General features: G+C 42.7%; 2 protein-coding genes across 2 annotated transcripts in view; both read right to left on the bottom strand.

Annotated features, from left to right (window-relative positions):
- LOC125900324 (uncharacterized) overlaps positions 1 to 301 on the bottom strand; it is a 31,819-nt gene extending 31,518 nt beyond the window's left edge. The window contains exon 1 of the mRNA XM_049595225.1: positions 277 to 301. Within this exon, the coding sequence (XP_049451182.1) occupies positions 277 to 301 (25 nt within the window). The remainder of the gene's footprint in view (positions 1 to 276) is intronic.
- Positions 1 to 25,792, bottom strand: part of LOC125900970 (uncharacterized) — a 674,134-nt gene that overhangs the window by 108,279 nt on the left and 540,063 nt on the right. The window lies entirely within an intron of this gene.

The following is a 25,792-nucleotide window of genomic DNA, read 5'->3' as shown; positions in this document are numbered from 1 at the left end:
AGAACAATTACAACATGTTGTAAAGCCTTTGTGAATCACTTATCTGGCCTTACCATCCCCTATTTCACTACAGCTATTAGAAATATTTTACTTGATCACCAGGGCCCAGTATTTCAAAACTTGTAATCTGGATCAAAATAATCCTGATAATGAAATCCTCCTTTTCTCAGTCAGGGATCAAGGTGATCCTGCTGACTTTATCTGGGTATTTCAAAACATTGGCAGGGTGGATCATTTTGATCCCAATCTGACTGGATATGGATTTCCAAATCTCACGACTCCGCCTCTGGATCTGAAACATGGTGGACTACTTCACGAAAGGAGCAGTTGGTAGCACAGCTTTCACATCAAAATGTAAATATACTGTTATCTAATGTGTAGCTTTTTTAAGACCATATGAAGGCCACGCACCATCTCATGTGAGCCAGCTATTTGAATTGTCACCTACTTAAAATGTGGGCATACAGATTTCTAATTGAGCTGAAGTCATGCTAACAGTAGCTAACGCGGCTCCATTGACTTGCATATTAAATAGCTAGCAGGCTAGCAAGGCAGCTGGCTTTGTTGATGTATTTTGCGGTCTATGGTTTAATTTAAGAGGGAATTAATCTGAAGTACATCATCCATGAACTCTTTAAACACCAACCTGTTCAGAGTTTAACGTTATGTTATTGCCAACACAGCGGACTTTTTTAAAAAAAAAAAAAAAAAAAAAAAAAAAAAGTTTTACATGTGTGTACGTAGGACGATGTGTACAGACTGCTGCAGTATAGGAAAAATAGACAGTACTAGTATGAATTATGCGGTTCATTCAGAAGTGTCAGAGGATTGAATTGTTGTCCATGTGCTTATTATGTTAATCCCTGTTTTGTTTCTTGCACTCTCTGTAAAGAAAAGAATGTGCCATACAAATAAATTTGCTTTGTATTGTATTTCCTTGCTTTTGTCTGACCACAAACATATGTTTGATGTTTTGGTACAAACAAGTTACAATGTTACGTGAAACTAGACGTTGAGAAATAGGTCTGTATTTGTTACTCTTACTTACAGCAGTTTCAGGAAGTATGGCCAAACAATATTTTTCTATGCTTGAAATTACTTAGTACTAAAACACTAATTTAGATTAAGTGTAATGAACATCTTGAGTAACAATATCTAGGAGAAATGGAGCTGAGGCTTTGTCAAATCCACCTGAGGTGGGATCCAAATAATCCTGAAATTTGGTATCAAATTGATCCAGATCTCTGCCTTAACTTTTGAAATACCCAAACGCAGCCTTTATCTGGATTAAAGGGAGGATTGGATTACCAGATATGAATCCTGATACCCAGTTTTCAGATCAGATCAGGATTGAATCCAATTCAGCCAGGATAATCTTATCAGATCACTTTGAAATACTGGGCCCAGGCTATCAAACACTCTCTGAACTGGAGCTTTTGGGGTTAGACCAGTGACAACTACAGAAAATATGAACTCATTCACTAGTGATGTGCAGAGACGTCATAATCTGTATCTGTATTCGTATCTGTTCAACCAGCAAAATTATCTGTATCTGTATTTGTATTCGGATCAAAACTGAAAGTGGGCGTGGCTTATACTGGAAGTTGTGTTACATTGTATTCATTAACAATGCAATTTCTGAGCATTCAAAGCATCAAATTGATTTAATATTGGCATATAATGAGTTCTGAAATATACTTCCATACCCTCATACTTCACTTTTCAATAATAACAATGATAATAATAACAATAATAAAAAAAAAATAATAATAATCTGTTTTGCATTGGGAATAGTTTATATAAGACATAGTTTATCTAGAAGTTTTATCTAAGAATACACACATAAGCCAGCCCAGCACACACACACAAACACACACACACACACACACACACACACACAGGGCATCGGATGAACTCAGCTAAATTTTAAAAATCTAATGCATGGTGAAGGGTCATGAATTTTCCACCAGTCACTTCGAAAAGCTCAAGGAAAAATATTTGTGGCTACAGGGGGAATCAAAATACAATAAATAAATAAAATAAAAATCAGCCAGCCACCCTCCTCCTCTGATAAGTTAAGAACAGTCCCTTCAGTACCAGCACCATAGTGCTCTGCCGTATTCCTGTCTGTGACCTCCGTTCAATCCACAACTGATATAAAGACCAGCTAACATTAGGCCTACACAGTATAAGGAACTTGCTGCTTTGATGAGCGTTCAACTTTAGGCTATCTGTCAGACAACGGATGAGTGAAAATGTGTCTTACCGTCTCACTGTAAGCAGGCATAGCCAGTGTTTGATTTGTTTGATTAGTGCAGCGTTTCTCAACCACATGACCACCCCATGCATGATGCGCATGTTTTTTCTCATTCAAATAATAACTGGTATATTTGTATAGAAAAAGTATCTGTTTCAAAGGCATTATTCATGCCTATACAAATAACGTATTCAGGCACACCCCCATCATTCACAATACTATTCACAGTACAGATATAATATACTGTGCATTTAGTTAGAAGCCTACCCTTAAAAGAAAATGCCACTGATAAAATAGGCCTACTTCACATTAATTTAATTGTGGAAGATGGTTGCTTGACATTATCATAATGCTTCACCTGTAGCTGGCCGCCTTATCCAGCTCTGCAAAGTTGCAGTCACTTTGCTGATTTCTTTAGATCTTTTTCTCTCTGCTTTAGTCTCCTCTCTTTTGCATATTTCAACAAAACCATCATGTCCCTGCACGTCTGATTATTACAGAACACACAGTAATGTAATGGAGTAAATGGACATAACGTGGCTAGGTTAGTTAGCAGTGTTGACTGCTGCTGCAGCCTGCAAGTTGTTGTCTTGCTTGGAGTAACGTTAGTTTCTCGAATTAAGTTAATGTTGCATGACGCGATGCAAATATTACAAGGGACCTACAGTACAATGCAAGCTGCACATTATTCGAACTGAGTACAAGTGCATTTATATTTTGATATTATCTTCATAACTTCAAAAACTCACCTGACGTCTGAAGGGATTTCCCTTGCTTTGACTGATGCGCGGGGATACGCCTGTCACATTAAACTGCCCTGTCAAGGTCCTGGGGGCAGAGAGGACACATACGTGACTCTTTGCCACATGATGTCAAAATCAAGTAACACAAGTTTGGATGATTTGGCGATTTAAAGTGGTCTAACAACTGTACTAATTATGGGCTTATTGTATTGATGCTGTGGGGAAAAAAACGAACAAGCAAACAAACAAAAAAAAAAAAAAAATGAGAAGGGCAACTCAGCTGATCAGGGCAAATGGGCTGTTGCCCAGGCAACAATAGCCCGTACCTGTGCACGTCCTTGGATACAATCAAAGGGTCTGTCTGTCAGAGAGTCTGTCTGTCAGCAAGAAACACTTTTACATCAGTGACCATCATTTCTATTCAGTCACGCTGAGGCTGATCATACCTGAGCATTGGGTTGGTGAGTTTCAGAATTTTATTTTTCCCTGAAACATTGGGCCTAATAAATTATTTCCAGTGTTCAAAGACATCGTGATCATATTCTGAGTTATTAAATAATGAACTCACAAATAATAATAATAATAATGAATAAATCATATAAACACATAGTGTGACTGGACAGGACACAGTACATTATGAATACAGAATACAGGTTGTCGTTCATGTGCAGGTGATTGTTAGAGAGAAAACACTGCTGCTCTGTTACTGATAGCTGTATCATATAGCATTGTGATAACTGTATCTGTATCTTTATATCATTATATATATATATATATATATATATATATGTATATATATATATATATATATACTTTTGGCCTGTACTGTATATATACATATATATGTATATATACAGTACAGGCCAAAAGTTTGGACACACCTTCTCATTCAATGCGTTTTCTTTATTTTCATGACTATTTACATTGTAGATTCTCACTGAAGGCATCAAAACTATGAATGAACACATGTGGAGTTATGTACTTAACAAAAAAAGGTGAAATAACTGAAAACATGTTTTATATTCTAGTTTCTTCAAAATAGCCACCCTTTGCTCTGATTACTGCTTTGCACACTCTTGGCATTCTCTCCATGAGCTTCAAGAGGTAGTCACCTGAAATGGTTTCCACTTCACAGGTGTGCCTTATCAGGGTTAATTAGTGGAATTTCTTGCTTTATCAATGGGGTTGGGACCATCAGTTGTGTTGTGCAGAAGTCAGGTTAATACACAGCCGACAGCCCTATTGGACAACTGTTAAAATTCATATTATGGCAAGAACCAATCAGCTAACTAAAGAAAAACGAGTGGCCATCATTACTTTAAGAAATGAAGGTCAGTCAGTCCGGAAAATTGCAAAAACTTTAAATGTGTCCCCAAGTGGAGTCGCAAAAACCATCAAGCGCTACAACGAAACTGGCACACATGAGGACCGACCCAGGAAAGGAAGACCAAGAGTCACCTCTGCTTCTGAGGATCAGTTCATCCGAGTCACCAGCCTCAGAAATGGCAAGTTAACAGCAGCTCAGATCAGAGACCAGATGAATGCCACACAGAGTTCTAGCAGCAGACCCATCTCTAGAACAACTGTTAAGAGGAGACTGTGCGAATCAGGCCTTCATGGTCAAATAGCTGCTAGGAAACCACTGCTAAGGAGAGGCAACAAGCAGAAGAGATTTGTTTGGGCCAAGAAACACAAGGAATGGACATTAGACCAGTGGAAATCTGTGCTTTGGTCTGATGAGTCCAAATTTGAGATCTTTGGTTCCAACCGCCGTGTCTTTGTGAGACGCAGAAAAGGTGAACGGATGGATTCCACATGCCTGGTTCCCACTGTGAAGCATGGAGGAGGAGGTGTGATGGTGTGGGGGTGTTTTGCTGGTGACACTGTTGGGGATTTATTCAAAATTGAAGGCACACTGAACCAGCATGGCTACCACAGCATCCTGCAGCGACATGCCATCCCATCCGGTTTGCTTTAGTTGGACGATCATTTATTTTTCAACAGGACAATGACCCCAAACACACCTCCAGGCTGTGTAAGGGCTATTTGACCAAGAAGGAGAGTGATGGAGTGCTGCGGCAGATGACCTGGCCTCCACAGTCACCGGACCTGAACCCAGTCAAGATGGCTTGGGGTGAGCTGGACCGCAGAGTGAAGGCAAAGGGGCCAACAAGTGCTAAACACCTCTGGGAACTCCTTCAAGACTGTTGGAAAACCATTTCAGGTGACTACCTCTTGAAGCTCATCGAGAGAATGCCAAGAGTGTGCAAAGCAGTAATCAGAGCAAAGGGTGGCTATTTTGAAGAAACTAGAATATAAAACATGTTTTCAGTTATTTCACCTTTTTTGTTAAGTACATAACTCCACATGTGTTCATTCATAGTTTTGATGCCTTCAGTGAGAATCTACAATGTAAATAGTCATGAAAATAAAGAAAACGCATTGAATGAGAAGGTGTGTCCAAACTTTTGGCCTGTACTGTGTATATATATATATATATATATATATATGGGGCATTCTACTGAATGTGTGCAAAGTTAGGCTGGAAATATATTGAAGTTTTGTCCCTATATTGTACCATATGTAAAGGTCACATATCTAGTAAAAGGACTGTGAATTTTTATATTGTATTTTCAGAATGTTTTGGAATGTTTTTCCTCTCCCAAAATTTGTCACTACTGAAACATATAGTATTATACAAAAAAATATATATCAACCTGTTATGCTTGTTCCTTCCCTTGTCTAAAGATTTAATTTTTTACAAATTTTTACTGTGGAATTTTATGTGGAATCCTCACTTTTTCATCTAAATCAGATCATTACTCGCTGTGGCTCTCTGTCAGGACATAAAGTAAATTGGGAAACGTGAATTGATGCCATTAAACAAAACTTGTGATGTTTCATGTGTAAACAATACCAAAATAAAATGGAAACAAATGGAAATAACATATTTAGCATTAAAAATTACATCAAGCATCTATCAGACGAGGGATACAAATCTCACTCGAACTTTTAGCAAAATAAATGCAAATATTGATCGTTGGTCAAGCCTTCCCATATCTCTTTGGGGTTGAGTGAATATTGTAAAAATGAATATTCTTCCTACTATGAACTACATCTCGAGAATGTTGCCTGTTACAATACGAAAAGCCTGGTTTGATTATTTACACAAAGCAATCTCAGCATTTATATGCCATGGTAAAAAGGCTTGATGTTCATACTTGAGAATGTCTAATGCAAACAAAAAAGGTGGTCTGCAGCTTCCTTATTTTTTCCACTATTATTCATCATTTGGTTGTTAACAAGAAATTTTTTTTTATTTGATCCCAGTGTGATTAAAGACTGGAAAACAGTTGAGGAGAGTATGTTACAACCTAAACATTGGGGAAAAAAAGGTCTATACTTCATGAAAATACTTCCTAAGGAATTGATTGGAAACCCCATTGAAGTGTCTTTCAGTATTTTAAAGTCATGTACAAAGATCCCCAGAATTAACACAGATACTTCAGTAAACCAGCCAATATGGCAGAACTCAAATATAACATTCAACAAAAAGGTCATTAACTGGAAGAAATGGAAAGACAATTGAGTAACTGAGCTTTGTCACATTCTCTCAAATAACTGTTTTAAAACTTTTGATGAACTAATGACTGAATATAACATTCCAAAAAGCGAATACTTGAATTACAGTACTTTACAGCACTCAATTAAAAAATCCGTTTCGATAGATGTTTTGAGCAATTACACACACAAATTTGAAAATGTTCTCTTCAGTCGTGACCTGTTGAATAAAAATATAGTTAAATTATGGTATACAAATCTAAATGATAGCTATGATGATCAATTTAACAGTTGTGAAAAAAAAATGGGCTAGGGATCTGCATAAACGAGAGGATCAACTGTCCTGGAATGACATGGAAAAATGCAAGGCAACCTTTTCGTTGTATAAAAAACAAAATAAGACAATATAAAATACTTAATAGGCTATACTACACACTGTCAAAACTGTTTAAAATGGGCTTAAAAGAAGACAGTAAATGTCTAAAATGTGGCAATTCTGATGGAACTTTGTTTCACTTACTTTGGGATTGCCATAAAATAAAAGAGATTTGGTTTGGTATAACAAAACAGGCAATGAGCCATATTAACATAACTATTCCACTAACACCAGAGTCCCTGTATATTAGGCGATTTACACGATTTTAACAAAGTTTCATTTAAGGATAAAAAGGTCTTCCTCTCTTTATGTATGATCACAAAGAAAATTAAAGCTGCAAGCAGCTGTGATCGGGCCCTCGCTCCCCCATGCAACCATGGGGGTCTGTGGCATGCGGGGGCTGTGGCGCAAAGAGAGAGCTGCTTGAATATGCATGGCGATGGATCAAAAATGGCAGCACCATAGCAGCCACGCCTTTTGACCTACAGACATGCAGAGCACGACTTTTGATCAGCATGGTCTCTGGATGATCTGTAAAAAATTTGGAGTCGATTGGATGAAATCCCTAGGACTAGTTCGTTAAAATACAACATGTGGAAATCACACCAAAATTACAAGTCAAAATCAAAATGGCCGACTTCCTGTTTGGAGTAGACCATTGGTGCCAGAGACTTTTATGTGCGTCTGGACAACATACACGTGTACCAGTTTTTATGCTCCAACTACAAAAAAAATCCTATGGGGAGGGGTTTTTGAAAATTTCAAGGGGGTGCTATAGAGGCATTTTATCCACCCCATGAGTGACGCCCCTATCAGATGTAAGAGTTCGCTATTCTTGACCTGTGTATCACTTTTCATGAGGAGATGAGATCGCTGAAGCCATCATAAAGCCAAACGTATTTGGTCGCGAGGGATCGATAGTCGCCACGCTGCCACATGGACACCATTAGATGTAGGTTCACAGTGTTCGTAAGGTAGCTTCACCAACTTGTTCTGCATGCATTAGAAGTGGAATGAAGTTGATACGGTAAAGTTTGTGGCATCAGTACATGTTAAAGTAAAAACTGGTCACTTCTTTTTACCAGTAGGGGGCACTATGAGTAAGGTGGGATATTAACATTTCGGGGCGGAGCCATCATCATCAATCAATCAATCAATTTTATTTATAAAGCCCAATATCACAAATCACAATTTGCCTCACAGGGCTTTACAGCATACGACATCCCTCTGTCCTTATGACCCTCACAGCGGATAAGGAAAAACTCCCCAAAAAAAACCCTTTTTTTGGGGAGGACGGACAGACGTGCAATAGATGTCGTACAGAACAGATCTGCATGATAAATTAACAGTAATCCACATGACACAATGAGACAGAGAGAGAGAGAGAGATAGAGAGAGAGATGCAGGTAATGACAGTAGCTTACAACAACATTATTGAAAGTAATAATATTATAGTTATAGTTCTGGCTACTGCGGTACAATATGTTGAAAGTATGTATTAATATCTGGCAGTATACATGTGTGACAATAGTCATATGTGTATAATAACAGTAGAAGTATGACTAATGACTAATGATGGCAGCAGCAGCAGGAGGCATCTGGCAGGACTACAGCAGCAGCACAACCACACACGTCACGCTGTCCAGGCACCGCTGTGATATGAGTTAATCTGAGAGACAGTGGAGCACAAAGGCTCCGGAGAAGAAGCCGAGTTAGTGACATCCAGAGTGGCTGAGTTAGCAAGATGCAGTAATAGAATACGAGAGAGAGAGAGAGAGAGAGAGAGAGAGCGCGAGAGAGAGGGAGAGAGAGAGAGAGAGAGAAGGAGAGAAGGTGCCCGGTGTATTATAGGGGGGTCCTCCGGCAGACTAGGCCTAAGTCAGCCTAACTAGGGGCTGGTACAGGGCAAGCCTGAGCCGGCCCTAACTATAAGCTTTATCAAAGAGGAAAGTCTTAAGTCTAGTCTTAAATGTGAAGACGGTGTCTGCCTCCCGGACCGTAACAGGAAGATGACTCCACAGGAGAGGAGCCTGATAGCTAAAGGCTCTGGCTCCTGATCTACTTTTGGAGACTTTAGGGACCACAAGTAACCCTGCGTTCTCAGAGCGCAGTGTTCCGGTGGGATAATATGGCACTATGAGCTCTCTAAGACATGACAGAGCTTGACCATTTAGAGCTTTATAAGTTAACAGTAGGATTTTAAATTCAATTCTGGATTTTACAGGGAGCCAGTGCAGCGAAGCTAAAACAGGGGAAATAAAATGTCGCCATTTGGCCCCGTCCACATAGAACACTGCCGAAATATCAAATTTTTCGCCCGACCAAATGCGTGTGCCAAATTTGGTGAGTTTTTGCATTTGGGAAAGGGGCAAATTGGGGATTAACGTTCGGAATAATAATCATAATAATAATAATAATAATAATTAAAGCTGCAAGCAGCGATGAACGGGCCCTCACACCTTCACGCCATTCGGGGGGGCTGGCAGGACGCCTTCTGACGCGTCAGTTCATTTCTGTCAAAGTCAGACATCGCATGCAGGAGTGACTTTGCATATCTTTGATACAGTGCTGGAATGACATATTTCACATTTTGTATCACTTCCTCTTTCCACTAGAGGGAGTTGGAGAGCGCAGTAATTATACATCATGTTTGTGTACATCAAATATACACCCCGCCCCTTCCCCACACCGCCCCTTCCGGTTCGCCCCCCCGCCATATGAAATCCAGCTCTCATTGGTTAAACATAGCGCCTCCTTCTGCGGGGGGTGGTTTCCAATGAAACCGTAGCTATTGGCTAATCAAAAGCCCCTCCTTGTGGGCGGATGTAGGTGGTGTATATATACAAGGGATTTTCTTAGCAGGACATCCTCAACTTCTCGGACGGCGAAGCTACGGCGGGACGAACTCTGATTTTTTTTTTCTTCAACGATCGCCTGTATTCTGCAAGACGTTTCTGCAACCATGTCTTCCTGCACCAGCAACAGCGGCATCGGGTCAAGCGACCGCCCAGGTATGTCTGATGACCCGGCGACGGTTGTGGATGCTCGGTCCCCTTACAAGAAAAGGAGACGTGTAGGAAGTGGGCTCGTTACGTCGGAGAATCGTGAATTTGAGCTAGAGCTGGAGGGTGTTAATGGGTATGTTTACAATGTTAAATATCAGGACTCTGTTGTCACACTCAGTGCGGCCACCGGTCGCAGTGTGGTTCCAGGCGTTGAAACATGGTCGGTCAGTTTGAGGCATAGAGATTGGAAATTGTTTTGGTCTGAGGTCTGCCCTGACCTAGACCAACCTGGTTTCCCACAGAGTATTTATGTCTCGCAGTGGGTCAGCAAAACAGGCCCCGAGATGTACCGTATTGAGACGGATCGTTTTAACAAACGGCGGGAGGACTTTATTTTTCTCAGTGTGTGCAAAGAACGAGAATCTGTGATTGCGAGCAGAGGCCGCGACGCGTGGGGACAACAACCCTACCCTCTTACGCTTCAAGAGCGTGACGAGTGGTTTAAAACTGTTTTCTTTATTCAGTGGTGTGACTGGAGATCTCTGCAGAAATTGTTTGACGAAGCTGACAAGGGCATCAGAAGAGACAGGATCCTCTCTTCTTACCAGAGTGTTAGAAAACGCGTCTTCTTTCGATGATGCGCAGGCTAATGCGCGGGGTAGTCACCTTCCTTCCCTGTGCCGCCCGAAAATCATCAGACACGTCGACTACTGATAAAGCCTAGGTTAGCATAACTTTTGTATTTTTGTCTTTTTTAAATTATGATAAACGGTGTATATGATTTTAATGTTGTTTTTTCTGTTGTTTTTTTTTACAGGCAGTGTCTTGATCAGCACCCATGACGACGATGATACTAGAGGGTGTTGGGAAAATGATTGCGGTGGTGTGGAACCCTGGACACCTCATATGAAGCCGCTTGAGGCGCTGCATGTGAAGAAGAAGAAGGAGAAGAAGAAGGAGGAGGAGGAGAAGGGACACGTCTCGACACGGTCCCTGACAAAAGACGACGTGGACACGATCAAAGACTTTCTATCACGCTGCCAGTATCACGCAGGGCTGGAAAAAACAAGAGCTCTCTGCAACGGGTGTAAAATCAGCCACCCGAGTCAGCGTCGACACTCTTGCTTGTTTGATTTTGATCAGATCAGATGTATGTATTTTGACCAGATTCTGGACTCTGTATTCAACCCGTCTCTAGGAAAAGCTCTGCATTACCTGTTTGCGCAGATATCACCCGGGGCTTTCTCACTGGACAGGCTTTTAGGAGCGGCCGAGACTCAGACACTATCTCAGACCCGGATGTGATGGACCATCTGCCAAAGAGGAAATGGAGACGGAGGAGGACCACAAGCACGAGACCGCTTTACGCAACGCCTTCACCGTGTGGACCAAGTGCTGCTGCTGCATATCGACAAATTTGTAATATTTACCGCAGAAAAAAAAAAAAAAAATGATGTTGTTCTTTGGGATCACATTAGCCACGTATCTTTTCACGTGGAAAAGACGCCATGCCATGAACAGACTGACATCACTTCTGTACGGGGTAATTACCTGTGACGGTGTCCCACGCGATTGTGTTACATTCAACAACCATTTAAACGTTATAAGGACAAGTGTTAAAAATTGGAATGATACAGTGTGTGCGGCAGCACACAGTTCATCAGCGGTTAAAGATGTGGTAACGGCATATTTCACAAACTGTAATGAGTCTGAGGCGTTTGCAACACGCCATGTTATTTGTCTTTGTGCATTTCTTTGTGATGCGTGTGTTTTGATGATTAAAAATGGTGTACCATTAGATGTTTGTGATGCAGTTCAGCACCTAGTGCGACACATGATAGACAGAGATGTGACGGGGTGTGTAAAATACCGAAACCTGTTGACAAAACCATAAATAAATAAAAGACGGTGTGTCGACCTCATCTTGGCCACTTGAGTTGTTGACTGAATATGGAGCGCACGCTAGACAAGATTTACCACGACCCCGCACACCCAGGGGGTCTTGGAGGTGTACAAAAACTTTGCGACGCTGTTAGAAAATGCACTGGGGAGGCTCCGGGGATGCCTGAAGTAAAGCGTTCCTTACAGGGGCAAGATGTGTATACCCTCCACGCTAAAGCAGCTGTACACTTCCCTAGAAATAGGGTGTTGGTTAGCGGTATTGACAGTTCCAGGCCGATCTGGTGGACATGAGTGAATATTCAGCAGAAAATGACAATGTGTGCTACCTGCTGACATGTATCGATGTATTTTCTAAATATGCATGGGTTAGGTGTCTTAAAAACAAGACCGGTACATCTGTTGCAAAGGCGTTTGAAGACATTTTGAACGAAGGCCGCATACCTGTAAAACTCCAAACCGATCAGGGACAGAGTTTTATAACAAACAGTTTCAACATCTAATGGAGGTGTATAAAATTAAACATTTCTCTACCTCAAACGAGACTAAGGCTAGCACGGTTGAACGTTTCAACAGAACATTTAAGACCCGCATGTGGAGATATCTAACGCCTGTTAATTCGCGTAGATATGTTGATGTCGTCCAGGACCTCGCCAACGCTTACAACAAGTCTCACCACAGATCGATAAAGATGGCCCCATCCGATGTAAACAAAGACAACGAAGCTCGTCTTTAACACGCTGTACAAGGAGAAGAAGAAGAAACCGCAGAGGATCGATGCTCAAATATAATGTAGGGGACACTGTGAGAATATCAAAACTCGCGGGTGTTTAGAAAAGGTTATGAACAAACATATACAGGACGAGTTTTTTACAATAACTAGGCGCATAGCCCGTGACCAGCCTGTGTATAGAATATCAGATTGCTTGGGTGAAGAGGTAAAAGGCACATTTTACGAGCCTGAGCTACAGCCGGTAATCATTGACAAAAACAAGGTGTTTAAAATAGAGAAAATAATATCCAGAAAAACTATAGGCCGGAAAAAGATGGCGCTTGTGAAATGGTTGGGGTGGCCTGAGAAATTTAACTCGTGGGTCTCTGAAAAGGACATTGTTGACGTGTGATATATATATATATATATATATCACGGGGCGTTACCTGTTTACACACCCACTTTGGAATTGTCGCACGTCCCAACAACATCAAGAAGATGGAGAACAAGAACGGATTTTATGTCATGTTACCGAGTAATGCATCGCTAGACGTGTATCCTAATAACAAGATATGGCGCTACCGAACAAAATTAGCAAAACCGATCGTTCTGAGCGAACCGTACGAGGTGGGGGTTATTGAACTTCAGTACCCTAGGGTGTGGTCAACATTCCCTGCTTCTGACGCGGACGTGTTAATACGATAGTAAAACCAACCAGACAGCCACTATAACACTGTTTGCCGGGTTTTACGACTCCATTCCCAGAATACTAAAAGAATTTAATGCTAAATGCATCGGTAACCCGATAACATCGCGCTTAGGTCTTCAATATAACATTACAAATCACGTTCATTTTTCGGGAGGAGAAGGATATAAGGTGACGTTCCGCGGGAAACTGGCCGAAATATTGGGTTTTAAGCCCGGCGAGCCATTTGAGATACCGGCAACCCCTATTTTTAAGAAAATCTATGCCTCTCCTCACCCTGCAGATATTTTTGGGGGAGTTTATAATATATACGTTTACAGCGATATTGTTGATTATCAGCTAGTGGGAGACAGCCACGTGCCGCTCCTCCGATGTATAAATATAACGCCGGTGGTAGGTCGTATGCCCACTCTGACATATGACAAGCCACACTATACATCGCTCTCCAAATCTGTCATTGACGATATCGAGATATCGTTAAAAAAGATCAAAACCAGTATATACCGTTCACGTACGGAAAAGTGATTGTTAAACTACACTTTAGACCTGTGAAGCAGTATTTCTAGACCTGAGAAAATGGCCTACGCACCATATGTGCGTGACGATGCCCGATATATGACATATTACGTGAACCAAGCGGGTGGCGAATTACCCGGATTTATAGGTTCAAGTACACAATACGGTAACGGTTTAGGCGGCATATTTCAAGGCTTGCTTAGAATGGCTGGCATCGCCAAGCCACATTTAAAAAACGCAGCAGGAAACATTGTAGGGGATATGGCGTCCAACATTGCCAGAAGCGCTGTATCGAGACGACAGGAAGGAAACGGGTTGATGGTGATCAGAAAAAGACCGTCCAAAAGACCCCCCTCGTAGAGGGGTCGCAGCTCCGGCAGGTCCAAAAAGCGTAAAATGACTGTCAAAGTGACACGACGCATCAGAAAGAAGTCGGCCACCAAGAGAAGCACAACTTCCAAAAGACGCGTGGTGATTCTGCGTAAAGACATATTCTAGTCTGAGAAGAGAAAACAACATCAACAGCCATGGCTCTCATACACAACCAGTCGGAAGAATGTGTGAAGACGGAGCTGGATCTGTTCACAGTGCCGTACACACAGACATCCATTGAAAAATCTACATGTGTCGAAAGACCCCCGGTTTCGGCATTACTGGATGCCGGGCCTCTGGAATTTTTTATATCAGCCTGCGGCGAGGATTACATTGATCTAAACGATACCTACCTGTACATGCGCGCGAGAATCACGAACCCCGATGGTACCGATTTGGCCCAAGCCGCAGATGTGGGTTTTGTAAATTACCCCGGGTGTACGTTATTCTCGCAGGTGGATATCATGTTAGGAGACAGGCTTATAACCCAATCTTCCAACACATCCCCGTTCCGTTGGATAATCGAGTGTTTATTCTACTACGGAAAGGACACCTTGGATACGCAGTTTAGCAGCGGCCTGTTTTGTAAAGACACAGCAGACCACATGAATGCTGCCTCCATAACCGGAGATAACGAAGGCCTAGCCGAAAGAGGGCGACACACCGTCAACAGTCGCACTGTGGAATTAATAGCACCGATACACTCCAATTTGTTTTTTCAGGAAAAGTTATTGCTAAACGGTATAGACATTTCCCTAAAATTTATTCGATCAAAGGACGAGTTTGCCTTAATGACTGCGCAAAATAATCAATACGCCGTGAAGATCGTATCGGCTAGCTTATTTGTGAAAAAGGTGGCCGTGGCACCTGCCGTTAGATTGGCGCATAGCAGGGCACTGCAGCACACTAACGCTAAATACGCTATTGACAGAGTGGCTCTGAAAACATTTTCCATACCTGTAGGAACAAGAGTGTGCAACCAGGAAAATCTTTACATGGGACAAATCCCCAAATTCGTCATCATAGGCTTTGTTGACCATGAGGCATATTCGGGGAGCTATAACCGGAACCCCTTCTGTTTTCAGCATTACGATACAGAGTTTATTAGCTTGTACGCAGACGGGCAGTCTCACCCTGCAAAGCCCTTTCAGCCACTATTTCAGAGAGGCCAGTATGTGAGAGAGTATTTCCAGCTGGTACAAACTACAGGACGTCATTTAAAAGACAGGTCTCTGGCCATATCACGTAATGATTTCGGGAATGGTTACACGTTATTCAGCTTCAATCTGGAACCAGACGACGGTCGTGCAGGGAATGTATCACTGATTAAAAGTGGTAATGTGAGGTTGGAAGTCCGTTTCAGAGTACCTCTACAGCGCACCGTTAACCTCGTGTGTTATGCTGTTTACGATTCTGTTATCGAAATATCAAACAAGAGACAAGTACTTTTGGATTATTACTAAAAGAAGAAGCGGTATCAGCCATGAACACTATAGAGCTGACCGGCATCCTCAATAAAAGAATCATTAACGGGACAAATTTTTTAGGAGTCCTGGCATGCGACCAACTGTCAAACCATAAAGGCACGGCGTTCCCCGCCATGCTGGTTGTGAATACACATCCCTCAAACATGCCCGGTGAACACTGGCTCGCTATTTATATTACAAAACAGAAGCATGGATATTTTTTCGACAGTTTTGGAAACCCTCCCGACAGCGACAAATTTCCATCGGAGATATACAGATACCTCGTTGAAAACTGTGCAGACGTGTATTATTCCCAGAGGCAGGTTCAGAACAACTACTCTACAGCCTGTGGACAGCATTGTGTCTTTTTTCTGTGTCATATACAAAGAGGAATTCCTTTTACAAGAATGTTAAACATGTATAGTGCTAATCTGGCACGCAATGATGCTATGGTGTGCAAGTTTGTAAACAAAATACAGCCCTCTGTATGCCGTGGATATAATTTCACATGTGTACAGTGCAGCAACATGCTGTGTGACTGTGAATAATTCTAATAAATAAAGAGAGAGAGAGAAAGCATGATCCGCAGTTCAGACATTCCATTTATTTAACACATTTGTAGAATACATTCATTTGGTCAAGAATTTAATAATAGTAATAATGAAAAATAAAAAATACATTCAATTGATCAAGAGTTATAAACAAAAATACATTCAATAGGTCAAGAATTTAATAATAGTAATGATGAAAACGATGGTACATTCAATAGGTCAAGGGTTAAAACAAAATACATTCATATGGTCAAGAGATAAAACAAAAATACATTCAATTGGTCAAGAGTTAAAAACGAAAATACATTAAATTGGTCAAAAGTTTAAAATGAAAATACATTCAAGAGTTAAAAAACAAAAATACATTCAAGTGGTCAAGAGTTAAAAAAAAACAAAAATACATTAAAACGACATTCAAAAGTAAATATTAAAAATATAAAGAAATCAGAACAAATGTAACAAAATTACACACACCCTTTTATTATTAAAAATCCTCCCACTGTGAAGTGTTTAGTCTGTGAGGTAGTGAACGTGTTGAAGCAGGTGTCCTTAGTGGGGCGCTAAAGCACCCCGGTGAGCCTATTACCGACCGTTTATTCCCCTTGCTTTTATGGGATTCAAAACTAGGGGCGTCGCCGATTCTTTTATACTCAGCTATATCCCCACGCACCTGTTTGTTAGGGATGGCCATTAAAGGTATGTTTAAACGGGCTAGGGTTTTAGGAACACGCCCCACCCCAGTGGTCTAGAAATGTCTGAAATATTGTGTGATGCAGTGACACTTTTCACCAGGTCATACAAATGAGTACCGTGGAGGGGACGGCCGTTAACAACAATTTCAGCGTTGTCTGTCCAGGATAAAACATGCTTTGAGCGGGTAATTGCATCTAGAATGTATTCAGCATTTCTCTGACTTCTTTTAGGAATGTGTTTTAACACACCCTCTAAAACCGTGTCCTTTTTTATGCCCATCATCATAATAATCGTCAGGTCTGCGGTCCTCTGGTCTAATTTCGGTATCAGGCATTGACAGGGTCAGTACAGTTTTTTCACGCTCACCCTGTCTCACCGATGCCAAATAACGCTGCAGTACTTGAGAGTATTTTTTGGCCTTTTCATATACGTCTGTGTCCGGTAGTTTCAATATGTCAGACATGGCTCGGTCAAGGTCGTTTTGTACTACCTGTCTTATGCTTGCAGTGTTTTGGTCCTGATACTGCTGCTGCTGCTGTTGTTGCTGTTTTAACATGTCAAGCTGATGCTGAGGAACCAAAAACATCTTCTGCGCATGCTCCATATTCTTCTTCTTTCTTAACCTCTGCTTATCAGGCTTGTAATAAATGGTATAGCTGCTCCAAGTAGTGGTAGTAAAAACCCGCCGCTCTGGTTAATCCTCTTTTTCTTCTTTAAATGTTTAACATTTTTGTCCGCAACCAGTCTGATGATGCCTCTCTTCTTTTTTAACTGAGCGTACTGTTTTTCTGTCAAAGGGATGTTACCTCTCAACACATTTAAAGCTATTTCACAGAGTGCATCGATAAAGTCTGCGCTAGCGCCACACACAATGACCCTTCTCATACCCGGCGTTGCTTTATATAACAACTCCAACATGGCTAGATTCCTCTGCACGCGTGACGACATTATGTAGCCCTTTGTTTTTTAGGCATATAAACAACCTGCTGATTTGACAACAAAGCGGTTCTGAGCCTCAAGTGGTCTGGAGTGACAGCTTTATAATCTATGAGGAGATACCCGTATGCGGAACTAGTGGCGTCAGTAAACGCCTCTAAAAAATATTTAGTGTTTCCAGGAAACATCTGTTTGCCCAGGAGTGTAACCTGATATTTATCCCTAGGGTTTTTGAACAAGACAAGGTAGTTTGTGTTTAAACTAATGGTTCTGTTAGCCTTGCCTTGTATTAACAAATTTTGAACCAGATATATACAGCTGAGATTTCTATGGTGGACATATTTGGTGAATACATTCTGAACTTCTATATTGTCACTTGCGTCATTCATTAAATCGTCTATGACGAGTAGATTAGTCTTGTCTGGGGGTAATAACTCGTCGTCACACAGGGAATCGGGTAACCCTTCAACAAAGTTGATGTCTCTTAATTTAAGGAGTTGGTCATATAAAGGTTGCCAGCATGAGTATACGTAGACCAAATTATCAATGTTATGTGAAATAACTGTAGATGCATTTTCAATAAGACCCTTGACAAAATATGTCTTCCCACAATTTGAGGGACCACTCACCACCAAACTAAACGGATGCTGCAGTCTTGAGTCAAAAGAGATGTTAGTAGCCATAAGGCAGCGTGCTGTAGTCTGACAGGACTCTGCGCTTGTTATACACTACCTTGACTTTTTTGTGTACTACGTCATTTTTAAGATGAAACTTCTTTTTATCACGTCTGATGGTTTCCGCCTCTGTGATCACATGCATCTGAGTGTTCTGATTGGTCACAAAGGACTGGACCAACCCCTTAAGCGACTCGTGGGTGAGCACTGCTGCATTTTTGGCATTAAGTGTGACACCCTTGCACTTGACCTGCGTTTTACCAAGTTTTGTGCAGTAGGCGTAACACTTTGGACCCCCAGACACAAACTCTGTGATATAATCTTCCTCTGGGAGCCCGCACACTTCACCGTCATTGATCTCGGTTAAGTCACCCAAGTATGAGCCTAGAGGGGGAACCCAATCACCTGGACGTGAAAATGACGCTGTCCGTGTCACAGTACAGCACACGCTCCTGTAGCCTGTCCAACAAGTCATACAGCATCAGCCTAGCATAGGCGGTGGTCATAGCCCCTATGAACACATTCACATCATTCACTCTGGACGCCTTACCATCTGCGCGTGACACCACTGGACAATGGCCACGCCATCGGATATAAACCCAAACTGACGACGCCATAATGGTCGCTGAACATGAGCTGCATGAATCTCTCCGGTTCTGTAATTAACTCGCAGGAGGGCATGTTACTCCGCATGCTGAATCTGCCCCACAATGAGTTCAGGAGAAGCTTGTTACAATTCCTGACCGCCTTGTTGACACAGATTTTGTCAGCATCGAGTAAAATCCCCTCCTTTTCATGGTAGTCATGTATGTACTGGGCTTTCTCTGCAGGAGTAATGACATGCCCGGGGTAGCCTGACGCCTCCTGCTTACACTTCAAAAACGTCTTGACATATTCCTTGAACAAGGTGTCTGTCTTGTTTGGGAAATGCCACACTTCATCAATGTAGACAATCTGGTACCCCTTCTCGACAGCTTTCTGAAGTTCAAACGAGACCCACACACCTGACAGCTGTCGCTCGGCCAGTATGCGCGCAGACACTGGTCTGGTTTAACTCCTCAGCACACCTGCCACACAACGGAAACATGAGCCTTTTGTGACACCTGTAGGGCAGTATGGGGTGGTACAGACCTCTGGGAGGAAGCACGGTACACTTTACAAACCCGAAATAATTTTCTACCAGACCAAAATCTCGGTGGATAATTTGAGGGTGTCCAACCGGGTATTGTTTTTTTGACTGTACAGTAGGATACAGGCTTGTGAAATCGTAGTATCTGATTTTCTCATCTGCGTTATCAGCTTTGGTGTACATCTTGATGGCGTTTGTACGCCCTCCAAAAAGGGCTTGTCGTGGGTCGAGGCGTTCTTTGAGCCTGTAAGTGTTGAGGTGCGCCTGAACAGATGGGTCTGAACGTTTTAGCGCCTCCCACTCACATTCCCACATCACCACCACACGCAGACCATGCACACTTTTCAACGCTGATATTTTTTCACAGAATGAGTGGTACAGACTGCCATAGGGTTTTTTGGTGACAGGATTCACTTCGGTCTGGATGCAACACTTGACACAGCCGTGAAAAAAGCATCCCGCAAACTCGTAACATGTGTTTGTGGCCCTGTTATACCCATCCACAAAAAACTGCCCAAATTGTTGCTCACCGTGGTTCAAAGCGTGTCTAATCTCAGAGCCTTCTACCCTGGCCACGTATTCCAGCCACTGCATAGACACCTCAGAATAGGTTTTATTCTGCCGTGTGTATGCGCCTTCATACGTGAGGGCAAGGGTGTCTTTGGGTAGAAAACGCGTTTTGAAAACGCCCATGCAACTCGACGCCAGTGTCGTGAACGCGAACGGGTCGAGGTCTGTGCACCTGATAAATGTCTCACGATAAATTAGACAGGCCTTGCGAAGCACTTCTACATCATTAACACAGTAGTGGCGAATTTCTGTCTGGAAATCAAAGGTTTTCACGGACGGTGTCATACCAGATCATGAACCTATGCTTGTCGCTGTCAGACATGGTGTTGTACCCGTAATAAGAGGGGTCGGGTATTTCCCCACATAGTACTCGTCGCCTCTGGTGTTGAACTTGCGGAAAATACCCTTCTCCATGTCCTCAAAACCCATGGCAGCCGGTGTCCTGGATAAACGCATGGGTAGAAAGCTGAAAGAATCGATCCAGCGTTGCTTGAACGCCTTGTCATACATCAGGATGACCCTACTGCCACGCATGGTTACTGTGGGAGGGATCCTGTTGCACAAAATATTCCAGCAGTATGTAATTATCAAACCCTGAGGCGTTGTGTGCAATAAATGTGTACCCTTATATTTTGGCTGCCGGTACCGTTTAACAAACGTGTCAACGCATTTCAGGTGTTGAAACAAAATTTGTTTCCCTCTGTGTCCATAGCACACACAAAGTTTGCTTCGTGCTTGCCCTCGTGATAACGTGTCTCAAATCAAAAATATGTATTTTGTGTGTGGTTTTGTTTTTCAGCGGCTGGATAAAACATTGGTGTACAGCATCGCTCTCATTTAGGGCCTCGCCGCAGTGTGTACACTTTGGTGGCTTGCATTTATGCTGCGTTCTTGCCGCATTGTAGGTTTTACCGCACTCTTCACAATATTTCACTTTGTCACACAGCGCTGCGTCGTGTTTAGAGTGAGGGTGTTTATGCTGATTATAGCAGTGTCTGGACTTGCAGATTCGTTTACACTCTGTACATTTTACAGTGGCCCCTGTGTGCATGTGACACTGTGTATAACAAACATTGCAGAGGTATTTACAAACGTGCTTAAACGGTTCTGTGTATGAACCGTAACAGTAGTCACACACATAGGTACCGCCAAAGAAACCGGTTTTATTTACAATCAGGTAATAATGGTCATTGTGCAGGTACATCCACACAGTGCTGGCGTGTACAGCGTCATGGGTTTTGTAACACTGTAGGTGTTTACGCCCTGAACCATGGTGGAATACTACGATTTTTAGGTTTAAGTGATGTTCAAATTTTGTGATATCAGAGAGCGACACCTTGTGGGTTTCATCAAATCCTACAGCGCTATGCAGTTGTTTAGCATACTGCATTTTATCAGTGGCAGACAAGCTTTCATTAACAAAATGGGCGAGACAAAGAGAGAAACAAAGACTGTTCTGAGACCCGTCTGCTTTCAGGGTTATACAGGTGCCTTCCTTCTTAGATAAAATTTCATCATAAGGACGCTTCCTAGCCTCAGTCTAGAACCACCACCACTACTACCACGTGCCACGGTCACAACAAACTCCAGATCATCATCTGTCAGCGACGTGTCATTACTCTGCACAACTTGAGAGACCACCTCCAAAAACTCGTCAGCGTTATATGCGTTGTCAGAGCTTAAAACAGCTTGCACATCGCTGGCTAGAGATGGTCCTCTCAAAACCACATTTAATACACTACCTGCAGGAGAGTCCTCTAAGGCTGCACCAATCACGCCTGACAACCTCTCTCTAACACTGTCAATTGCCTGGGTGATGTTATCAAGACTAACGTCTCTGAAATCGACCCTCTGGCGAAATTCGGCAGCGTTGAATCTAGGTATGTCACGGACACGCAACTGTGCACCGCCTGTACTGGTAGATGGAACAGCAGGTGTTCCTTCTACCGGATTTCCTGCGCTGTGTTGACAGACCATAGAGTTACTCACAGAACCGACAGCAGCATGTTCAGCAGAGACCCCGCGATCACACACATTCACACCAGAGACACTCACGGCCCCAGAACTGATAGCAGCATGCTCAGCAGAGACCCCGCGATCACACACATTCACACCAGAGACACTCACGGCCCCAGAACTGACAGCAGCATGCTCAGCAGAGGCTCCATTATCACGCACACATTCACACCAGAGACACTCACAGTCCCAGAACTGACAGCAGCAGCATGGTGATGCTATATTATCGTTGTCACTGTTGTTATTATTAACACCGATTTCTACAATAACATCAGCATTAGATGTAGCGGGAGTAGCAGCAACACCAGAACCTGAAACACAAGCGTGTGATGGTGATGACGCTGATGATGATGGGCATAAAATTCTGTCTCTTAAAAACAGTGCTGTTCTCTTCTCTATCCCCCGCATTCTTTTTATAATGTATCTGGACCAGCGCATAACATTGCTGTGGCTAGCAATACATCCAGAGGTCCAGAGGGTGTGTTAAAACGTTCCCTAACTGTACCTGTCAAAGCACGCCGCCCCTCTGTAGTGCACTGGGACGAATGGACATTATCATTAAAATGTGTGCTTTCGTCATCGGTGTCATAACGAGCATCCCGACCTGGGTGCTCATTCGTTTTTAACATTTTCCTTGGTGGTGCCATTATCTACGTTTACTTAACAATGTGTTCCTGTTTTTCTATACAGTGCGTCTACTAGGTTATTTATTGATGTTGTGATTGTGTGCTGTAATTCAGTTAAGGTGCCGTCGCTCTGTTTAAGCAAATGTATCTGTGTATTAAGGGCTCTGTAGCGTCGCTCGTTAGTTTTTGTGTTCCTAATCAGGTTTCGCCGCTCGCTTGCCAGGAGGAGGTATCGCGTCTCGGCAAATCTTTTCTGACGCTGTTCGCGCTTGATTAACCTAGCCTGATGCCTGCACCTGATTTTGAGCAAAGCGTTCTCTCTTGCTAGAACAGCCACTGGGGTGGGAGAATCAGAGGGTGAGACAGGGTCGGTAATAGGCTGCGGGGTGGAGGGCGGGGACGTATGGTTCAATACACTCTCAACACCAGCATCAACAACTACACCTACACCTACTGGATGAGGCAGGGGGTGAGGGATAGGCCGAGGAGGGATATGCCGAGGAGGGCTGGAGGGATGGCTTGGATATGCATCAACAAACACTACACTCTCATCAACATCAACAACAACACCTACTGGAGAAGGCAGGGGAAAAGGGATAGGCTGAGGCGGGCTGGAGGGGTGGCCTGGATGTGCATCAGTAAATGCTATGCTCTCCTCCTCACCGTTTTCAACAACAACGTCAGCAAAAACACTGGGAGGGGGAGGATATGAAGCGGGTATAGGTGATAATGTCAGTAAATTGGGTAAGTTACTGTGTCTGTAATCACCAGTACTGTCTAACAGATCATCAAAATCTGGAATATAGTCATCACCTCTTAATAATGTGGGGATTGTGGGGAGATTCCCCACACACACACACCTCTCCCCGCTGCGGGAGCAGAAGCAGCACCAGTATCAGCAACGCCAGCCTTCACAGGTGTACTCGTAGAAAATAGATCTTTGCTTACTTCATGCTGATGCTGTAGGCTGGTGTCCTGTGGTGGGTAGAGCGACTCCTGCTGACTCCACAAAGCCTCTGTAGATATTCCCTCGTGAAATAGCCGCCGGTGCGGAGGAGGAGGAGGAGATGGCCCGTGTTCCTCACTGATCGATGCCCTCTCACGCTGCTGGGCGCCCGCTGTTCCGCCGACTTCCTCTCGACCGTTAGGAAACGAGTTCACAGACTCCCCGACCTCCTCGAATGTGTCGTTGAAGCACTCCTCAACAGCCGTTGGAGCCGGTTCTACACCGCCTGATCCTTGTGCGCTCCCCGCTTCACCCGCAGATAATCCCTGGGCGACCAGTAACGCAGCTACCGCAGCGCTTGTTTCTTGCGTGGCCATCAGCTCAGGCGGTTGAGCACTGTTTATTAAAAAAAATACAACATTAATGTTATCATTATTATTAATATTATTATCATTATTAGGCTGCTATTATCATTATTATTATTATTATTATTATTATTATTATTATTATTATTAAATAACGACGTGTCTTACGTGAGAAATCCTTGTCCTGACGGTGTAACCCTCTGGAAATTTTCAGCTGGGTAGTCCTGGTGAATCGCCCAGGCACTGTTATGGAAAAAAAAAAAAAAAAACAAACAAAACGATATGTTAGCAGTATTCTGTATCCGACACATATTCATATAAAGTAGCGTTAAAACATTGTGTCTTACGTGTTAAACCCGCTAGAAAACTGATGGAGGGGTCTCAGTGGCCTGCGCTGTGCACTGTGGAGAAAGAGGAGGTAAAACAGATGTTTGCAATGATGCCGCAAGCATTCCCCCATTAATGATAAATAAAATATAAAACAGTCTTACGGTATAAAATCTCTAGCAGCAGAGGCTGGAGGGTCTGTTCTGCGCCTTTTCAACGAAAGTGAGCGTCTTTGTGCTGCAGCTGGAAAGTAATACCATTTATTTAGCTTAGTAACACACTCTTTAAAATAATAATAATAAAATACATTCATTAGGTCAAGATTTAAAACGAAAATACATTCATTAGGTTTAGAATTTAATAACAGTAATAATGAAAATAAGTAAACACACACTATCACACACACACACACACACGCACACACACACACACACACACACACACTACGAAATGATATGTTAACTTACGGCTGCTGCGGTGGGGTGCAGGGGCACGGTTTTCAACTCCGGAATCGTCAGCAGCTGGACCTAATGAGAAACACTTTTTTTTTTGTAGTTGTTGTTTTTTAGAATGTTTTTTTCTGAGAAAAATAAGTATCTAGAGAGCAATGTTATCCAATATAGTTTAGGCACGCTTACCGTTAATTGAAGCCATTGTCCGCAGTAAAGCTGTAGAAAAGGGTCTGCTGTGTTTCACGCAACCTAGACTTTTTTTTTTAAAAAGGTCCTCTGCTTGTTTCACTGGGATTTTTATACATTTGGGTAAAACAATAAACAAACACGACACACATCATAAAACCCTGATTGGTTGTTGGTCTAGCCTTGCTGTATGATTGGCTACTGTACTTTCTTCACGTGTTTTGCCCGGACATGTCTGGACATTTATTACACCGAACAGATGCTGCACAGCAGGGGGGTCGTTGTAAAAACATCCGTGCATTCTTAATTCCTCTGATCTCGGACATCCCGGCGCCACGCGCAGTGGTCTGGGCTAGGTGAGGTGTTGAATCAACACTTGTCGCTACTTTCCGGTGAGGTGATGAATCAACACCTGTTGACATTTTTCCGGTGCAGGAGTGCAAGGAGGGGCTTTTGATTAGCCAATAGCTAGGGTTTCATTGGAAACCAGCCCCCCCAGAAGGAGGCACTATGTTTAACCAATGAGAGCAGGATTTCATATGACGGGAGGGGCTTTTGATTAGCCAATAGTTAGGGTTTCATTGGAAACCACCCCCCAGAAGGAGGCACTATGTTTAACCAATGAGAGCTGGATTTCATATGACGGTGTGGGGGAGGGGCGTAGTGGGGGGGGGGGGCCTTCACGCACGTCTCACGTGCACGTGCATT

Source organism: Epinephelus fuscoguttatus, linkage group LG14, assembly GCF_011397635.1.
Source record: "Epinephelus fuscoguttatus linkage group LG14, E.fuscoguttatus.final_Chr_v1".
NCBI classification, from domain to species: Eukaryota; Metazoa; Chordata; class Actinopteri; order Perciformes; family Serranidae; genus Epinephelus; species Epinephelus fuscoguttatus.
This window is presented reverse-complemented; position numbering and strand designations above follow the sequence as displayed.